The sequence below is a fragment of the Hemibagrus wyckioides genome, linkage group LG10, assembly GCF_019097595.1.
Source record: "Hemibagrus wyckioides isolate EC202008001 linkage group LG10, SWU_Hwy_1.0, whole genome shotgun sequence".
Lineage (NCBI taxonomy): Eukaryota > Metazoa > Chordata > Actinopteri > Siluriformes > Bagridae > Hemibagrus > Hemibagrus wyckioides.
In genome coordinates this window covers 8,296,497-8,314,014 of record NC_080719.1, presented here as the reverse complement: position 1 = coordinate 8,314,014, position 17,518 = coordinate 8,296,497, and the positions used below count along the sequence as shown (strand labels likewise).

The 17,518-nt window shown below is 38.5% G+C and overlaps 2 protein-coding genes across 2 annotated transcripts; both read left to right on the top strand.

Moving 5' to 3' along the window:
* Positions 1–5,853: 5,853 nt before the first annotated feature.
* mespba (mesoderm posterior ba) lies at positions 5,854–6,870 on the top strand. The gene is made up of 2 exons (XM_058401309.1): positions 5,854–6,588; positions 6,829–6,870. Exons 1-2 carry the CDS (start codon positions 5,854–5,856, stop codon positions 6,868–6,870), a joined length of 777 nt encoding a protein of 258 aa, XP_058257292.1.
* Positions 6,871–14,732: 7,862 nt separating this feature from the next.
* Positions 14,733–15,599, top strand: mespaa (mesoderm posterior aa). The gene is made up of 2 exons (XM_058401308.1): positions 14,733–15,362; positions 15,513–15,599. The coding sequence occupies exons 1-2, from the start codon at positions 14,733–14,735 to the stop codon at positions 15,597–15,599; spliced, it is 717 nt and encodes a 238-aa protein (XP_058257291.1).
* The last annotated feature ends 1,919 nt before the right edge of the window (positions 15,600–17,518 follow it).

Sequence of the window (17,518 nt, the reverse complement as noted above, 5' to 3'; positions counted from 1 at the left end):
TTATTGTGCCAAGAGTTGAAGTATAAAAGTATGACTGCATCACAGCTTTAGTACATGAAAAGTGACACAAATGCTTCTGCATGACAATCCTACCATATAATGCTTTTACTTTCATCTATATCGTCATTTCTACAGAATTTCTAGGAAAAAAATAGAACAACATATTTTATTTTACTGTACTCACACAATAGCCAATACTACACACTACATATGTTCCACCTTGTCTTTGTAGTACCAATCCTTGTTCATGCCTTTATATTACAAACATTTTGTTACTGCTTAATTGCTCCTAATGTGTGACATCAGGTAATACCAATATACTTCATTTCCTATATCAATTATTCCCATACAGTTACAGTTATTCTTTCTTTCTGTTTATTCTGTCAATAGGGCTGACTTACTTTTATGGTTTTTAATAAATATGTGATGGAGATCTAAGATGTATGTACAACAGATCTGGACTAGGTGTCATGAGAAAAGTCATCGCTGATCGGTTCTATCCAGTTTTGAACCACTATACAATATGTAAAGATGGAACAGTTTGTAGGAATGTGAAAATATGAAGAAAAAACAGCTCACTTTACTGTTTTTATATTTCATGTTTAAAAATATTATTAAAACTACTTTATGTTTTTCAGATATAAAAATGAAGAACCTAAAGTTTGACTCTTATTTTGCCTGTGTGTGTGTGTGTGTGTGTGTGTAAGAGAGAGAGAGAGAGAGAGAGAGAGAGAGAGAGTCAGCAGGTGGAAAAACACAGCAGCACACACGCGTGAACAAATCACACTTCAGCCTCAGGCTGTTTATTTGAGCCGAGGTGTGAAATGAGATCTAGATATCCAGTTTAACAATAGTTTTTATATATATTTTAGTCTTCTTACCACCATTACAGTTAGATGTTCAACTATAGATAGATGTACGTTATCAAAATAGAGTAAGATTTAACCCTTTAATGTCTCCGCTTATTATTAAGTTCATCAGTGTGTTAGGAATTATCCTAAACTACAGTAAACCTAATGAGAGTCACAGAAGTGAGAAAAGTACATGGGGAAATCTCAAAGGGTTTAACAAGGTCTCATTGCTGAGAACGGAAGGAATATAAAGGCAAAAGACTTTTATTACTCTTATTACTGCACTACCTCTCACACTGACTTCTATCTAACAGGGTTTTAGCCCCGAGCGATTATTAGACTAGTTTGCTTGGAACAGAACGAAGATACGCCTTTTCCGCTTCAACGTTCTGCATAACAGCGTCTCATAATCGCTGTAAATGTAGAAGAATAACGTCATTCGGGCTTTGTTGAAAAACATGGAATCATAAAAAGAGACAAATAAAAACCTGACAGCAACTAAACTAATTATCTACAGTTCAAAAGTTTCTAAAGTACATGAAAGTTCATCACCGGAGAAAATGAAATAGAAGCATGAGAAGAGCTTGTTTTGCTTCACACCTCGGGTGTAAAATGCCGCACACACACACATTCCCAACTTCCCACAGGAGCAGCGGTCAGCACGAGGTCTCACAAGGTTACTGAGGATTACATGCTCTGCTGAGGCTTTAATGGTGCTAGGCAGAGATGCTCTGAAACAAGCATGAAAATAATCATAACCATAATCGTTAGCAGTATCTGAGGGTGGAAACGTGTCTGGATGGAAGGTGAAATAAAAGCTGTGTTAATTATCCCCTTAAAATATAAGGGACATGGCAGCAAGTCCAGACTTATATTTTTCCTAATGCTTATAACTCCCATATTTTCCCTCACTTTCATTGTAGTATGCTTTAAGTCAGTAACATGCTGACAATTTAACCCTTTTTACCAGTACACTGGCATTCAGACAGACTGGAAAACCACTTATCAGACATTTTCAATCAGTATAAACAAATTTGTTTGTGTGTGTGTGTGTGTGTATGGATGTAGATATAGATGTAGCTAGTTTGCGTGTTTGTTTGTTCGTTTCTATACCTGTTAAATTCTCCACTCTGATTGGTCAGATGGTGTTGAATGTTCTATAGCGACACCAAGTAACATTGGCTGTGAAGTCGATCTTATCATGCTGGTTCCGGTACATTATCTTTTCCATAGTAACAGCTTACACAGGCGCTTGGCAGACAGGAGTGCACTCGGCCGATGCTCCACATAAACGGATTAACATGTACTCGTTGATGGAGTGAAGTTTTCTGTCAAAAGATGTTTATTTAGCATTTATGGAAGGAGTCTCCAGTGTCGGTGATTAACTCTTTTTACCAATTTGTGGCAGTTTTGGTTGTGTCCATGTTTAGCATTAAATTTCTTCATCATGTCACACTCCACAGTGGACGTTAAAGACTCATATGAAACAGTACATCCTGTACTTTAAGAATTTGTAGTCTTTCATTTGTAGTTTTATGTATTATGATATGTAATAGCGTATGAATGGTGATATCAAACCAATTTCTGCTCTCTGAGATGTCCCAAGTGCTTGTTCATGAGCATCAAAAATGTGAAAGCATTAAGATCAACCACTGAAACCACTAGGCCACTAAAATTTGTTTATATTTGTTTGTACTGATTGAAAATGTCCGATTTCCATTCTGGCAGAAAGGAGCACCAATAAAACATAGGTGATGGTAATTGTTGTGCAGTGGCATAAGAGGAATAAATCTGCTTTGTATCAGACTGCATCACCTCACCGCAGAGTGTATTATTTTCCTGTAACAGTCCACCTTGTAGTGTTTTATTCCTCATTTCAGCTCTGAGTATTCATTGCATTATGGGACCAAGTATCAGTGCACAGACCTGGTAGTTTTTAAGCTGCCTGTAATTGCCTTATATTTACAGTATTAAATCTCAGTTCTAAGTGATATACAAACATGGATAGACATGTTTCACATGTGCCTGGCCATTTAGCTGGTGTGTTGACCCAGGACTGCTGCCATGAGCTGCTGAAGGAAAGATAAAACTGGAAAGACACACACAGGTGCCAGCTTCACTTTTCCCTCCAAAACATGGAGGTGTCAAACCCAACACGACACTGAATCGCCTCAGCGTTCTCTCACCCTTCCTGCGAGAGAGAGAGAGGCTGAGGACCATTCCTGAAAAAAAAAAAAATGACTTGCACAGATGAACAGGTCTTCAGATTCACCAGTGCTGCTGAAAACTTCGGGAAAACTGAGGCTGGACGTGTGAGAAGCGTGAGAGTCGCTGGGCCTTTCTGCTTGACCCTTTCAGCATAGGTCAGAGTTAGTTCACTACATGGTTTGGTCGGGTCACTGAGAATCTTAACTGCTTCCTTTACTCATTACCTGTGACTTCTTTACTTTAGTCTCATGTTAGTAAAGTCTTCATATCATGGTGTGTTTAAATTCCCTAAATAAGAGTAAGAAAATGTTATTAACCTAAAAAGGTAAAATTCAATTCAATTCAATTTGATCTGTATAGCAGTTTCAACAATGGACATCTTTAAAGGCGGCTTTATAGAAATATAAAAATTCAGAATACAAATTATAAAGTTTTAAATGAAATTAATATTTATTCATAAAGAACCAGCCTGAGGCAATTGCGGCAAAGATGAGATGATATGAGGAAGAAATCAGACTCAGAAGGAAACCCATCCTCATTGAGGAGTGTTATAAATAATGTCCTTTCTACAACAAGCAACATTATATATCTAGGGACCCTTCTTTCTACATCAGTCGTCTGATGTAATTCTCCGAATCAGTGTGTTATATCTGTACATCTGCCTGGCTGTGTAAGTGAATACATGAATAAACCTGGACTTTTTCTTCACAAGCACAGAGTTTCCTAAGGAACTCTTTTAGCTGATTCTATCACACAATTAACCGTGACCGTGATCCTGGTCTGGCTTTTTGCTAAATTTTTTTTTTTTTTTTTCATTATCCACATCTGTTGTGCTACATACACTGTCCCTTTTCTAAGACTGTGTAAAGTTAAAGCTAATAAAACCTGACAAAGTAAACAGACACCATCACTAAAATGGTTTTATTTACATATATTTTACATCTACATAATTGTTTTAATGTGCATTATCGTCAGAAGTATCGGCTAAGAGCTAAAAGTTTTAGTTTGATTTTTGATCTTTTAGTCTCTCCAGGTTTTCAGAGTAAACTACTTTGACGTCACTGAGGAAGAGACAGGAGTCAGAGCTGGAGGTAGAAGGGCTGAAGATGTTGAGGTTCTCTTTGGGAGTGAGAAGGTTGGACAGGATTAGGAACGAGGACAGCTCATGTTGGACATTTGGGGGACAGAGTTAGGGAGGACAGATTAAGATGGTTTGGACATGTTCAGAGGAGGGAGAGTGAGTATATTGGTAGGAGAATGTTGGACATGGAGCTGCCAGGCAGGAGGCAAAGAGGAAGGCCAAAGAGGAGGTATATGGATGGAATAAATGAGGATATGAAGCTAGTGGGTGCAAGTGTTGAGGATGCAGAAGATAGGGATAGGTGGAGAGAGATGATTCGCTGTGGCGACCCGTGAAGGGAAAAGCCGAAAGAAGAAGAAGATAAAACTACTTTGATGAAATTGTAAACACAGGATTTTTCTTTTAAACTCCTCGCAGTAAAGATACATACTCATGTTGAACACACAGAAATCAAAGAGGATTTGGCTTAACGTGAGTTTTGATGACTTTAACAACGTGTCTTGGCCCAAATCCGCAAGCTCCTTCGAATACTGCAGAATTTGCCTGATTTTTTTTGTTAATGTCTGCACACAGTCCTGGAGGGGATAAATTTTCCAGCCCCTGAATGTTAGATAGTTTTAGATTCATTTTATGTATGAAATATGACTCAAATGTGCTTAAAATTTTCACCAACCAATAACGTGATTAAAAGCATGCATTTTTCATCCAAGCTTTTACTTCCAAAATGGACAAATTGCCCTTCAGGATTAGAATTATAATCGGAAGCGATAACAGCAATAATCATAAATATTAAGCGCTGCATGTCACCCGCTGTGTAATATAATGCTCTCCTGGTCAGGTTCAACGGGCTGAGCTAGTACATGAAGTAAGGTAGAGATATTCTGAGCGTGACTGACCAAGCACGCTGCATTTTCACAGCTTCAGTGTCAATGGCTACTTGACTCATAGATGTGGAGACGCCCTGATCGCTATTCAGTGTAAATGTCACACCTCAAGTGTAACGCACTAATGGAGGTTATTAAGCATAACTAAACTTCATTAAGGTCAAGAATTCTGCTTAGACTTTGAAATACAACTTAAAAGCTCAGGAATTATTATGGCTTTTCTGATGTTTCTATTTCAGCTTATAGATTTGTGATTTTTTTTTATTTTTAATTTAAAAATAGAATGAGGAAGAATTAGTTTTTTTATATTTTATTTCTTTAAAAAATTTTCGGGACTTTTTGAGATACTTAAATATATTTTTTAAAAATTCTGAAAGTATTGTAATGCAGTAAATACTGATAGTTTTTAAAAGATTATTCATAAACAAATTCAGCCATGAAAATATTTGCAATTCTAAACAACATTTAAAAAACACACACAGAGAGAAAGCATAAACACATACATAGACATAGGTTTTATATTAAAATATTAAAAGAAGTGAATTCAGTCTGAGTGTTGAACTGGGCTGGGTTGTTGTTTAGAAGAGGAGTCAGAATTCACACCTCCACTCCTGCAGCCTTCCTCAGCTCTTTCCCACACAGAGTCCTGCTGCATGGAGGCTGCAGAGGTGTCAACTCACACCTCAGAGTCCAGCATAAAAACCTCCAGCCTCCAGGTCCTGCCTTCATTCTCTCTCTAACCTTCCAGCATAAAAACCTTCCAGCTTCAGTTGCTCTCCAAACTTCCAGCTTACTGCTTGTGCCTTTATTCACTTTCCAGCTCTCGAGTATGGATACTCCCAGTGTCATCCACCATCCTCACGGCCGGTGGAGCAGCCCGAGCTCTGACTCTGAGCTCTACAGCATCTCCTCCCCTGACACTGTCTCTCCAGCACCTTCCATGGACCTCAACTGCTCTCCGTCTTACCAACCCAAGCTCACCAAGCTTCACAAAGCCACCTCCAGACTGACCAAAGCGCCCGGTTCTCCGTCAGGCCTTGCGGCCAGGAGGACACGGAGATCCAGGCTGAAGAACCCGAGCGAGCAGCGTCAGAACGCCAGCGAGAAAGAGAAGCTTAGAATGAGGGACCTAACCAAAGCTCTCCATCATCTCAGGACCTACCTGCCTCCATCAGTGGCTCCTGTCGGACAGACTCTGACCAAGATCGAGACTCTGCGCCTCACCATTCGCTACATCTCGTACCTTTCAGCTCAGCTCGGGCTCAGTGAAGAATATCTGTCTCAGAGAAAGCAGATGAGCACCGGGGATGGATGGAGAACCTCTCCAGAAATTCTGGGCTACTTTCAGTGCAGATCTACGAGCGCAGAATGGGCAGAGGGCCACGGATATGGTGATTATACAGAACAGCATCAGACTGAGAGCAGTTTGGAGTACTCAGAGCAAGGAGTGGACATGAGTCAGTACAGCACACAGCTCTCAGAGCCAGGGACGGATCAGATCTACAGCCCAGAGACAAACACTTTTCAGCAACAGCAGTGTGCTCAGTTCACACAGTCCTGTCAGGTATGAGGGCAATGTTAATCAGTTATCACTCATTAGTGATTGTCTATTAAAACACAATTCTATTTCCTCTACTACTATAACTCAGAGAAAAGTGTCTCAGCTTGAAATAGCTTTAGATTCTTGCACTGTTGAAGAAGTGATCAAAATAAATCTAATACTGTTCTTGATTTTAAACCTTGCTGTATCAGAAGCAGTTTTGTTCCGTATTATCTCTAATATCCTGTCTGCTCTCTGTTCCAGGTTTACGGCTATCAGCTCGTACCTCCAGCCTTTTGGAGCTGAACACTGCAGTACTGTCTACCACCAAACTCACTGGCACACCGAAACTGATGGACTCCTCCATATTATCAAACATGCTGTCCATTAAAATGAATGTTTAAGACTGTAGCTTTAGATTCTAGATTTTAGACAATAATTTAATTTTTATACTAATTTATATAAATATGTATGTTATCTTCCTGTCTGTTGTAAATACAAAATAAATACAAAATTATATTTAATATGTATTTATAATAAAGCCTGTATTTTAACTAAATAATCCTGACTTTTTTTTTTTTTTAATTTATATAAATTCTAAGGTTTTAAGGTTTGTTAAGTACTGAGAAAGCACCTGATTGCACTTACATTCTGAAGCAATACTGAAGCAGTGAAGCTGGGGGAATGTGTTCCTTGAAAGTTTTATCAAGCAAAAAAGTTGTGTTGCTGAAAATCTGTTCCTCCTATGGGAATTCAGGCACTTCATAGTTCAGCTCAGCTCAGCAATAAAAAAAAATCCAGATAATTCAGTAATTCAGTCTTTATATGAATACAGGAAGTCCCAAAAGACTCCATACATAGGGGAAATTTACCTTAGCAAAAAAAAAAAAAAAAAAAAAAAACACATCCCAAAATTTTTCATACTTTTTGTTGTTGTTGTTTTTTAGATAGCCTTAAAGAATGCCTTTGCAAAAAAGAACATACTGAAATCATTCCCATGGCTGTATAGAGAAGCTGACTGACTTGAACAGGAACAGGAACACATGACCCTGCTGCCAATCGGGGAGCCAAAATTCGGGAGCCATGGCTCTGTGTGTTTACAAAGAAATGGCATGAAGTGGATGGTTTATGAATATAGTTACATTTCGCTAAAAATGTTAATTTCCCCTATGGAGACTTTGGGACGCACCCGATAGATAGATAGATAGATAGATAGATAGATAGATAGATAGATAGATAGATAGATAGATAGATAGATAGATAGATAGAGTCAGACAGACAGACAGATGGATAGAGACAGACAGACAAACAGACAGACAGACAGACTGATAGATAGATAGATAGATAGATAGATAGATAGATAGATAGATAGATAGATAGATAGATAGACAGACAGACGGACGGACGGACGGACGGACGGACGGATAGATAGATAGATAGATAGATAGATAGATAGATAGATAGATAGATAGATCTGCTGCATTTTCACTAACAAGTCTAGAGTTTATTCAGAATGGTACAATAAAAAAATACATCCTGTGAAAAAGAGCCGGTTCAAAGAGTCTCTCTCTCTCTCTCTCTCTCTCTCTTCTTTTCTCTCTCTCTCTCTCTCTCTCTCTCTCGGCTGATGTTAGTGTGATATGAGAATTGTTTTGCATGGTCATCTAACCAGTTGATGTAAAACGCCCTTTGTATTATAATGACCAGGTCGTGTGGCTGCATTTCTCCCGTTTCAACGTTTTCTCTAAATTCAATAGTTAAATAGAATTAAGTGGGAAACAGTGTTTTGACCGGAAGATGGCGCCAGAACACTAATATACAAAGCATTAACAATCCACAGTCAGATCACTGTGCTGCTATTAACTCTGCGTTACTTTTTAGTGCCAATGCAGTAGTTCTACATAACACAGTAGCCCTAATATAAACTATTGTAATATAAGTGAACTATTATAAATACATGTGTAATTCACAGTCGCACTGCTTTGTTTTGAATTTCTTTTATAACACTGAAGTATTATGCAAGTATTATGGCATGAATTGTTTACTATGCTTGTATGGGTTTTAAGACATGGCATAATTCAAATTATGTGACTCGGTTGCATATTTTGGTCTTTTTTGTGTGGGTTTTGTTGTTGTTTTTGTTGGTGGTGGTGGTAGGAGAGCGCACCGATCAGGCATCACATTATGAACACTGCCAGGTGAAGTGAACAACACTGATTATCTCCTCATCATGGCACCTGTTAGTGGGTGGGATATATTAGGCAGCAAGTGAACGTTTTTGTCCTTAAAGTTGATGTGTTAGAAGCAGGAACAATGGGCAAGCGTAAGGATTTGAGCGAGTTTTGACAAAGGCCAAATTGTTATGGCTAGACCACTGGATCAGAACACTCTTGTGGGGTGTTCGCAGTCTGCAGTGGTCAACGTTTATTAAAAGTATCCTTTAAGTCCTGTAAGTCTTGAAGGTATCCTTTAAGGGGGTCTCCACCTAGCAACTTACAGGACTTAAAGGATCTGCTGCTAACATCTTTGTGCCAGATACCACAGCACACCTTCAGGGGTCTAGTGGAATCCACGCCTCGATGGTTCTGGGATGTTTTGGCAGCAAAAGGGTGACCAACACAATATTAGGCAGGTGGTCATAATGTTATGCTTGATCTGTCTATATAGCTTATAAGATACAATCAGTGCAGTTAAAAGAGCCTCTCAAAGGTCATTGCAGAATAGTTTCTTTGTCCTACATTGTTTTTTTTCTCTACGTCAAGGTATAACATGATATATATATATATATATTTTTTTTTTTAATAAATTGCTTTTACAGGAATTTTCTAATCCTGTTCTTACTCTTTTGCCAAACAAAAAACTGGAACGTTGTTCTTGTTGCTGGACTGGTCTTGTGTTTAGTGTAGGAACAAAGAGCACACTGCTTATAAATCTCAGGTTTAGACATCATATCTTTTGGCATGCTTTTAAAGAGTTGTTATCGAGGACTTTCCCAGACTTATAACCATAATACTGCGCTAGTTGTATATCTATACGTTTTGCCAAATGCTTTTCTATGATTGTAAAAATGCTGCGTTGGTGTCTGATGTCCTGGAACCCTGCTATCCTGCAAAGTTAGAAGTGTTCCCTGGTCCTAACACACCTTATCCAATGATAACATTCTGGATGATTAGCTAAACAGATGGACTGGAGGAGTTGGGTCTGTGGGGAAAAGTTCAGAAATGAAGCATGCATCCTGCACATACACTCCTACAAACATGTGGATACACTTCACTTTTAGCATTTAGCGTCCCACGTCAGAGAAACAGATCAATTTTCCACTTATCCCACATGATTAACACTTCTCTTTAGCATCATGCATACCAAATTTACTAGCATACCAAGTTGATGCCAGAAATGTCATAGCTCCTAGTTCATCAGCCAAGACGTCGGAAGTTGATGCCAATGATACTAAACTGGAGGCCAACTGCGTCCCTAATTTGTTATTCCTGTAACTTATCACCTGTCCGTATGTGCTGTAAGACTTTTGTGCATATTAGTTACTATTTCTAGTACTGCTTCTAAATCCATTTGAAGAATTGAGAGTTAGCTAATTCCTCATACTTGTCAATAAACCTGGCCAGTAAAGTTGATTCTGACTTGTACAGTGTCTACGAATTCAAAGCAAAAAAAGAAGATGCATAAGATGTAAAGTGTAAACAGTACTGCAAAAAAAAAAACTAACTTTCAATTTGGTTTAACACATTCATCGACTAATGAATCACTGACCTTTCTATTAGAGAGCTAGGTTTGTTTGTTTGTTTGTTCAGTTTTGTTCAGTCTGTGTTTGCTTTCTTATCAGTTTTTAATCACATAGCTAAAATACGCTGAAGAGTACTTCTGTAGACCTAGAAGCAACATGCTAAAACACACATTTTAATTTGTATTACAAATAGGATTTAGGGGGAAAAAATGATATTTTGATCTCTACTCATTCCAAAGAGAGAAATTAAAGTGGAATTTGACTGCATTTGTCCTCGGATTTGATTGATATGTGAGGTGTAATCAATCAGGGCTGAATAATAACATACAATGTTCTAAATGGAAATGTATTAGATGAACTACAAAGTACAGTTATGAAATGTGTTTAGATGAAATAGTTCGAAATCTGTCTTTTTTTAAAGGTAACTATAGCGATGTTAGAATTTTAGGAAATAGCTAGTTTTAACTCTACATGCCTTTCAGAAACTGCAGAAATGGTTTTTGATTTCTAAAGTGTTTTCTCTACAGCAAATCTTAACCTGCTGTACTAATTTGTTCCACCTACCCGGAAAAGCTCGCTATAGCTTCTTTGTCTGATTTCTAGCATTCTGTTTACTAGCTTTAACCACTTGTTTTTCCTTTTTTTTTACTATTCAGTAACAATGGAACAAGGGAAAATAATTAAAATGCAAATCAGGGTTTTTTCCCCCCCATGACAATAAATCACGCATGGAAAACTAGCATTTGAGTTCGCCTCCGAAAAACTAGCCTCTGTACTTTTACAAGCAAAGAAACCACTTGCTGATATGGTGATACCATCACCATTACACATCACAGACTGTCTGAAATAAAGGTATTTTTCCTTGTCATACCATCAAGGGCACATTTTGTACCTTCGGTATGTATCTTTATACTTTTACAAAGAAACTCTAACAGGTTAAAGATAGATCTTTGAGGGTAAAAAGTTTTATTCTGACCGTGTGTGATGTGTATTCAGTCATAGCTAAGAGAAGCTTATTGTAACTAATGAGGCTTAACTGAATGTGAAAAGCTTCTTCACACTGCCGTGTCTAGCCACGAACCCGTCCCCTACGCCCCACATCCACCATCTCCCACACTAACGTTGTCCTCAAGTGAGAGGGTCGCATTTCAAATGCATAGAACATGGCGGTGTGAATGACGGGATTTGAAGTAATTAGTTTGTTTTGGCGCTGAGCAGGCGATGGCATTTGATGTGCAAAGCCTAATCCCAATACACACACAGGACTCTTTTATCTTCAGAGGCGAAGCCAGCATTTAAAGACATGAATCAGTAGTGCTGACGTGTTAATTAACTCATAATCACGTGTGTTAAATAACATTTGAAGGGATCTCTGAATTAACAGCTCACACCTTGTCATTGTGAGGGTTTTTTTTCTATCTAGATTACATTTAACTACAAATATTTTACCAAATATTTTAGGTCACTTTCAGGGATTTTTTTTTTTTTTTTTTGTAGGAGCGTGGAAATGTTGTGGGAGCTTAATCCCACTTTAGTTCACACCTGTTCGAAGGTCCTGAGGTGCCACTTCACACCCGAGACTTGGGGAAAGGAAGAGGTTATGTGTATTTAAAGCAAAATTCACTGAAAGAAATGTAATGTATTTTTCATAAAAGAAGGGATTTTACAATTTCTGTTTGATTTTTATTCAGAATTTTTTTGTTTTTGAGAAATTTTCTTTTGGCTAAATCAGAGCAAGATGTCTTCTATAAATATGTAGATATTACTGTAATAATTATAAATAAAGTTTTTCAATTATATTCAACATGCATGTTTTTGTTTAAAATATACATAGAGACGTTATTGTGTGTATCTAAGAGAACTAAAGAGACACATTTTTGCTGTTTCTTTTTTTTTTAAAGGTGGTGGTCGATGAGCGGAGGGGTGGGGTTGGTTAAGGGGGTAGATTGGGAATGGGAAAGCATGTGCCGCGTGTGTTCTCTAAGTAACAAGGAGTCAAATGTGACACTTTAGTTTGTGGGAATGACTCACAGCGACCTGCTCCACCACTTTAATCCACGTTCCCACCACAACAGTTCGCACAGGGTTTACGTTCAGAGCGTAACGGTTCTGGAGTTCTGAGTGGCAACCATGATGTGTTAGATAAGGCTTGTTTACAAGAGCTGATCTTACCATTTAGCCACCCTGTTGTTAATTGAACAATTATCAAGAATTTTCTGCTTTGTAAGAATGGTCTTACATTTCAATTACAGACAAAAAATACACAACTCAATGATACATCATGAACACAGTGATGCATCATTGACCCATGGGGTCAGAGCACAGGGTCAGTCATGATGCAGTGTCCCTGGAGCAAGGAGGGTTAAGGGATTTATTCAGCAGTGCTGGGGCTTGAACCTCAACCTTCTGATCAAAAACCCAGAGCCTTAACCGCTTGAGTCTCCACAATTATATCGCAAGCTGAAACGCTTACAACACAATTTAAGAATAGTGTAATGTAATAGTATAAACCTATCTGAATCCTATTTATAAAGTAATATGGATCAGACACAAATACAAAGAGAGAATTTCCACTAGAGCTAAAAATTGGACGAGCAAAGGTTCTTTATAAAAATAGATAACACTAAACACTATGTTTAAAAATGTGTAGAATTTATCTTTTTATAAACGTACGCTACATGCACCCATAAAGAAAATATATTTACTAAAGGAACCCTTGATACTACCACTCCAGCCATAATGAAATGTTCAGTTAGCTAATGTTTTTCCTGATCGTTAATGACCTGCATATAAGTCATAGTAATGGAATATTATAAAATACTGTCCAGACGTTAATAATCCTTCAACTGATGTGACAATCCCAAGTGACTACAGATCTAAAATAGGAACATGAGAAGCCGGAGAAATGGCCGGACCTGAAAGAGCAAAGAGAGAGAATATAGCAGGTGAAATCTATGACTGTCCTGTTGCTTATAAGAGCATTTATACTCATTTATCTGTGATTCCTAAGCTAGAAAAGCGAGAAATGACCGTTTATCTCAAACCAGAAAAATGCAGTGCAGTTAACAGTAAAAAATATTTGCACTGGAAATGTTTTGGGAAAATGAAACTGTTCCTAAATACCAGTCAATTCTTTGCATTTGGAGAAACAATAATACAAAATCATCTTCCATATTCGGAATTCAGTGATTTAGGGAAACATGTTGGTCTTTGCCAGAGCAGCAACATTCTTAGGTGTTTTTAATAATAATGATGATATTAATATTAACAAAATCCAGAGATTCAGAGATTAACAGACTAAATATGCAAGTCTTTCTGATAACAATGTCATGTAATTTTTTTTAGTTATAGAGTACAATATGACAAAATAGCGTTCCTCCAGAACAGTGGGATCTGATGAGCCCATGTTGGTTTGCTTGTTTTTTGATTGCTTGAGTATTATTAGACATATTATTAATGATCCTGTTTGACCCGGTCACTTGAGAAAAATTCATTTACCTCAAAAACTCAACAAGAGATCATGGATTTGATCAGTCCTGTCAGTGAAAAGTTCAGAATAAAAAGTTTGTTGTCTCCTATAAATAGGCAAAATATTCTAGTGCACATTTTAATAGTGAGCCAAATACTTAAAAGGTTACATTCTGTTCATGACAATAAATCTGTACTGAGCGGGTCTGGGGAATTTGTTTTACAATTGAGGGATGTCCATGTCTAAAAACGTTTGAGAACCTCTGCTCCAGAACCACAAGCCAAGACAGAACTGTGTACACAGTGCACGATAGGACCAATAGGCATAATGACAAGAATTTATAGTACAACAATCTGAATATACACTATGGACGAGATATAAGATCAGGCTAAAGCAAGACAGAGTGTGCAAGTGAAAGTAATTGTTCCTCAACAGTAACATGATATCATTATAATAACTAAAAAATCGATCAGGTCCTATTGTAATTACTGCAATGAATGTTGAACTGTACATGCCATGTATCATCTATAATTCAGGCACCTGAAAAATAATTCCTGCCATTACTGTGACATTTAAATCCTCCACATGAATTAGAAAAGGTAAATAATAATAATAATAATAATAAAGTGAAGCTATAGTGTGTTTTATAATTATATCCTTGTCTTTTATATTTATAACTTTGTCTGATGTTACTTGTGATTTCAGACATTTTCCTAGTTGTGAGGATCAGTTGCTAGGTGTTTCTTGTGGCGCTCACACCTCAGCCTTGAGCCTGGATGAGTTGCCCTTTCCCATGGACCCCCTGCCTGTGGTGTCACCTCTCCTCTCTGGCCTGAGAACAGCTCCTAGAGGTGCCACCTCACACCTCATGGGGGATATATACAAGAGCTCCACACTGCTCCAGCATCAGTCGGACACACAGCCTCTCTTCAAGACCTTTCCTCACTCCGAGCAACCATGGATGTCTCCAGCTCTCTTATCCAGCTTCAGGATAACTCTGAGTTTCTGTTCGGCTGTGAGGGCCTCTTGGAGCAAAGCCTCCCTGCTTCTGACGCCGGCTACTACAGCGCCTGCAGCAGCCTCTCCCCGGCTTCCTCCATCGATTCCTGCTGTTTCTCTCCACCAACATTCCACTACGGAACAGGACAGGAGGGCTTTCCAGAGATCTTCCCTCTGAAGAACAACAGCAATCAAGAAAAGACGAAAAACGGCAAAATGGCCAAAAAGACCGGACGACCCCGGTCGAAGTTCCCTGGGCTGAAGCGCCAGAGTGCGAGCGAAAGGGAGAAGCTCAGAATGAGGGACCTGACCAAAGCATTACACCACCTCAGGACCTACCTGCCTCCATCAGTGGCTCCTGCTGGACAGACGCTGACCAAGATCGAGACTCTGCGTCTCACCATCCATTACATTTCCTACCTGTCGGCTCAGCTGGAGCTCGGCCAAGAAGAGGCGGCTCATGAGAGTCCTTCAGCACCAGTGCAGCCTCCAAACATGCCAGCGCTCTATGAACAGAGCTTTAACCAAGTGGCTCCGCAAACACCAAGCTTCTCCACACACGAGGTCTTCAATATGCCTTACTGTCAGGTATGTACTCAATATTACAATGTCTTTCATTTCTGCCTAAGAATTTCATAAGAATTGCTTATTAGAATTCATAAGAATTGCTTATTTCGAACACATGACTTGTTATTAATTACGACTAATATGTAATCTTTTTTTTTTTTTGTACATCAGAATGCAGAGAGCAGCAGTCTGCCTCCATCTCCAGCTCAGGATTACTGGATCCCCCAGCAGCAATACTGCTATTATGGACAGTGCTAACTGCCATGAAGGACATTTCTACCGAAGGGCTATTCATTTGTGCAATGTTGTTAATACTGTAAAGCTTGTAAATAGCGAATATTTTATATCCTTATTTATATTTTTACAACTTGTTATTTATTGATTGCAAAATAATTTGGAAAAATAAATAAAAAGATTTAAAAAAAAAATTCTTCTGTGAATTTATTTAGTCCTGATATCAGCTAGCCTTTGACTTTTTAATCTAAATCTAAATAACTCGACCCCAACACATCCTAATGATAGACAGGTGGGTGATGGAAAGATCACATTGTAATTAGCACCTCCAAGGAAGATCCCCTGGTGAGATAAAAATAAGACAGGCAGGACAGTAAACTCATTCTCACCATGTAGCTCTTTTAATGCTGCTGGTCAGTAAACAAAGTCAAGCATTTGAACCCAGTGGGACTTCGCTCTGAAATGTAAGACTTAATATCTTGACTTCCTACTGAGCCGAATGCGGATTCCAGAAAATTCAAGCTCGGAGATGCTTGAATGATTTGTGTAAACTTGAATGAGAACTTTTATTGCGTAAATCGTCCTGCAGCAACACAGCTGCTCTTCCGGTGTCGATGGAGAGGTGTGGGACTGAGGACTGAGGATGGCTCTTTAAAAAACAGTGCACCTCCAAGGCGACAAGCCTACAGCTGTTCCCAGACGCAACACTTCCTCTGTCCATCTGTGCTGTGTGTCTCATCTACATCCTGTCCAGGGCTGCATTCAGAATGAGGATAAGGAGAATGAGGGCAGGATTAATCACAGGCTAAAACAATATGTTTTAAATGAAGCATTCTTCAAAGATACTGCATTTAGAGTGAAAGCAACAATATATATAGATATATACAGTATAAAATGACTTAAGGTTTGAAAGCCAACAGAACAGCTTCAGTGCAGCTTTGTGAATTTAATTCAATTAAATTTTATTCTATAGTGCTTTTAACAATAGACATTCTTGCAATGTAGCTTTACAGGATATAAATTATACATTTTTAATGTGTTATTAATGAGCAGGCCAGAGGTGGTGGTGGTGGCAAGGAAAAATTCCCTGAGATGATATGAGGAAGAAATCTTGAGTGGAACCAGACTGAAAAAGGAACCCTACCTCATCTGGGTCTGTGATTGTTAAAAGAAATATAGGTGATAGAAAGACCAAAATAGGGATTTTCACAACAATGCCATAGAAGAACCATTTTGGTTCCCCAAAGAACCTTTCAGTAAATGGTTCTTGAAAGGAACCCTTTTTTTCTCAGGGCCATTTTTAAAGTCTAAAGACCCAATGAACCTTTTGTGCATCGGAAATGTTAAGAGTTCTTCATAGAACCATACATCCTGACAAAGAATAGAGCGTATGTTATCTTTACCTGGGTTTGATATCCAGTGACATCATTTTCATCTTCATTATACAATCCACTGAGCCCCTGCCTACTGTATTGTAATATTTCTTCTTAGGGGATGTAGTAAAAGATAGTAGCATAGCGTGCCAAGTACCCAGAGAAACAGAACAGAAGTTGTTATGTTAATCAGCTATGCAAGCAAAGTGCTTCTGAGTGTGGAGGAGGCCATTATCTTGCTGATGAGAAAGAACTTCATGTCCCTGTATCTCCGGAAACCTCTGGTGTATTATTGTGTATGAGGGCAAGGCATGTCATGCGGATACAGGTCAAGAGCTTGAGTTAATGTTTGCTGAACAAATGTGATCTCAGTGACTTTGACTGTGGCTGCGGTTTGGGTATTTCAGAAAACTGCTGATCTTCTGGGGTTTTCACACACAAAATCGCTTAAACTTAGAATGGTGAAAAAAAGCAGCAGCCAGTGAGAAACAGTTCTGTGAGCAGAAATGTTTTGTTGATGAACAGAGTCAGAGATGAATAACCAGACTGGTTAAAGGTGACAGGAAGTTC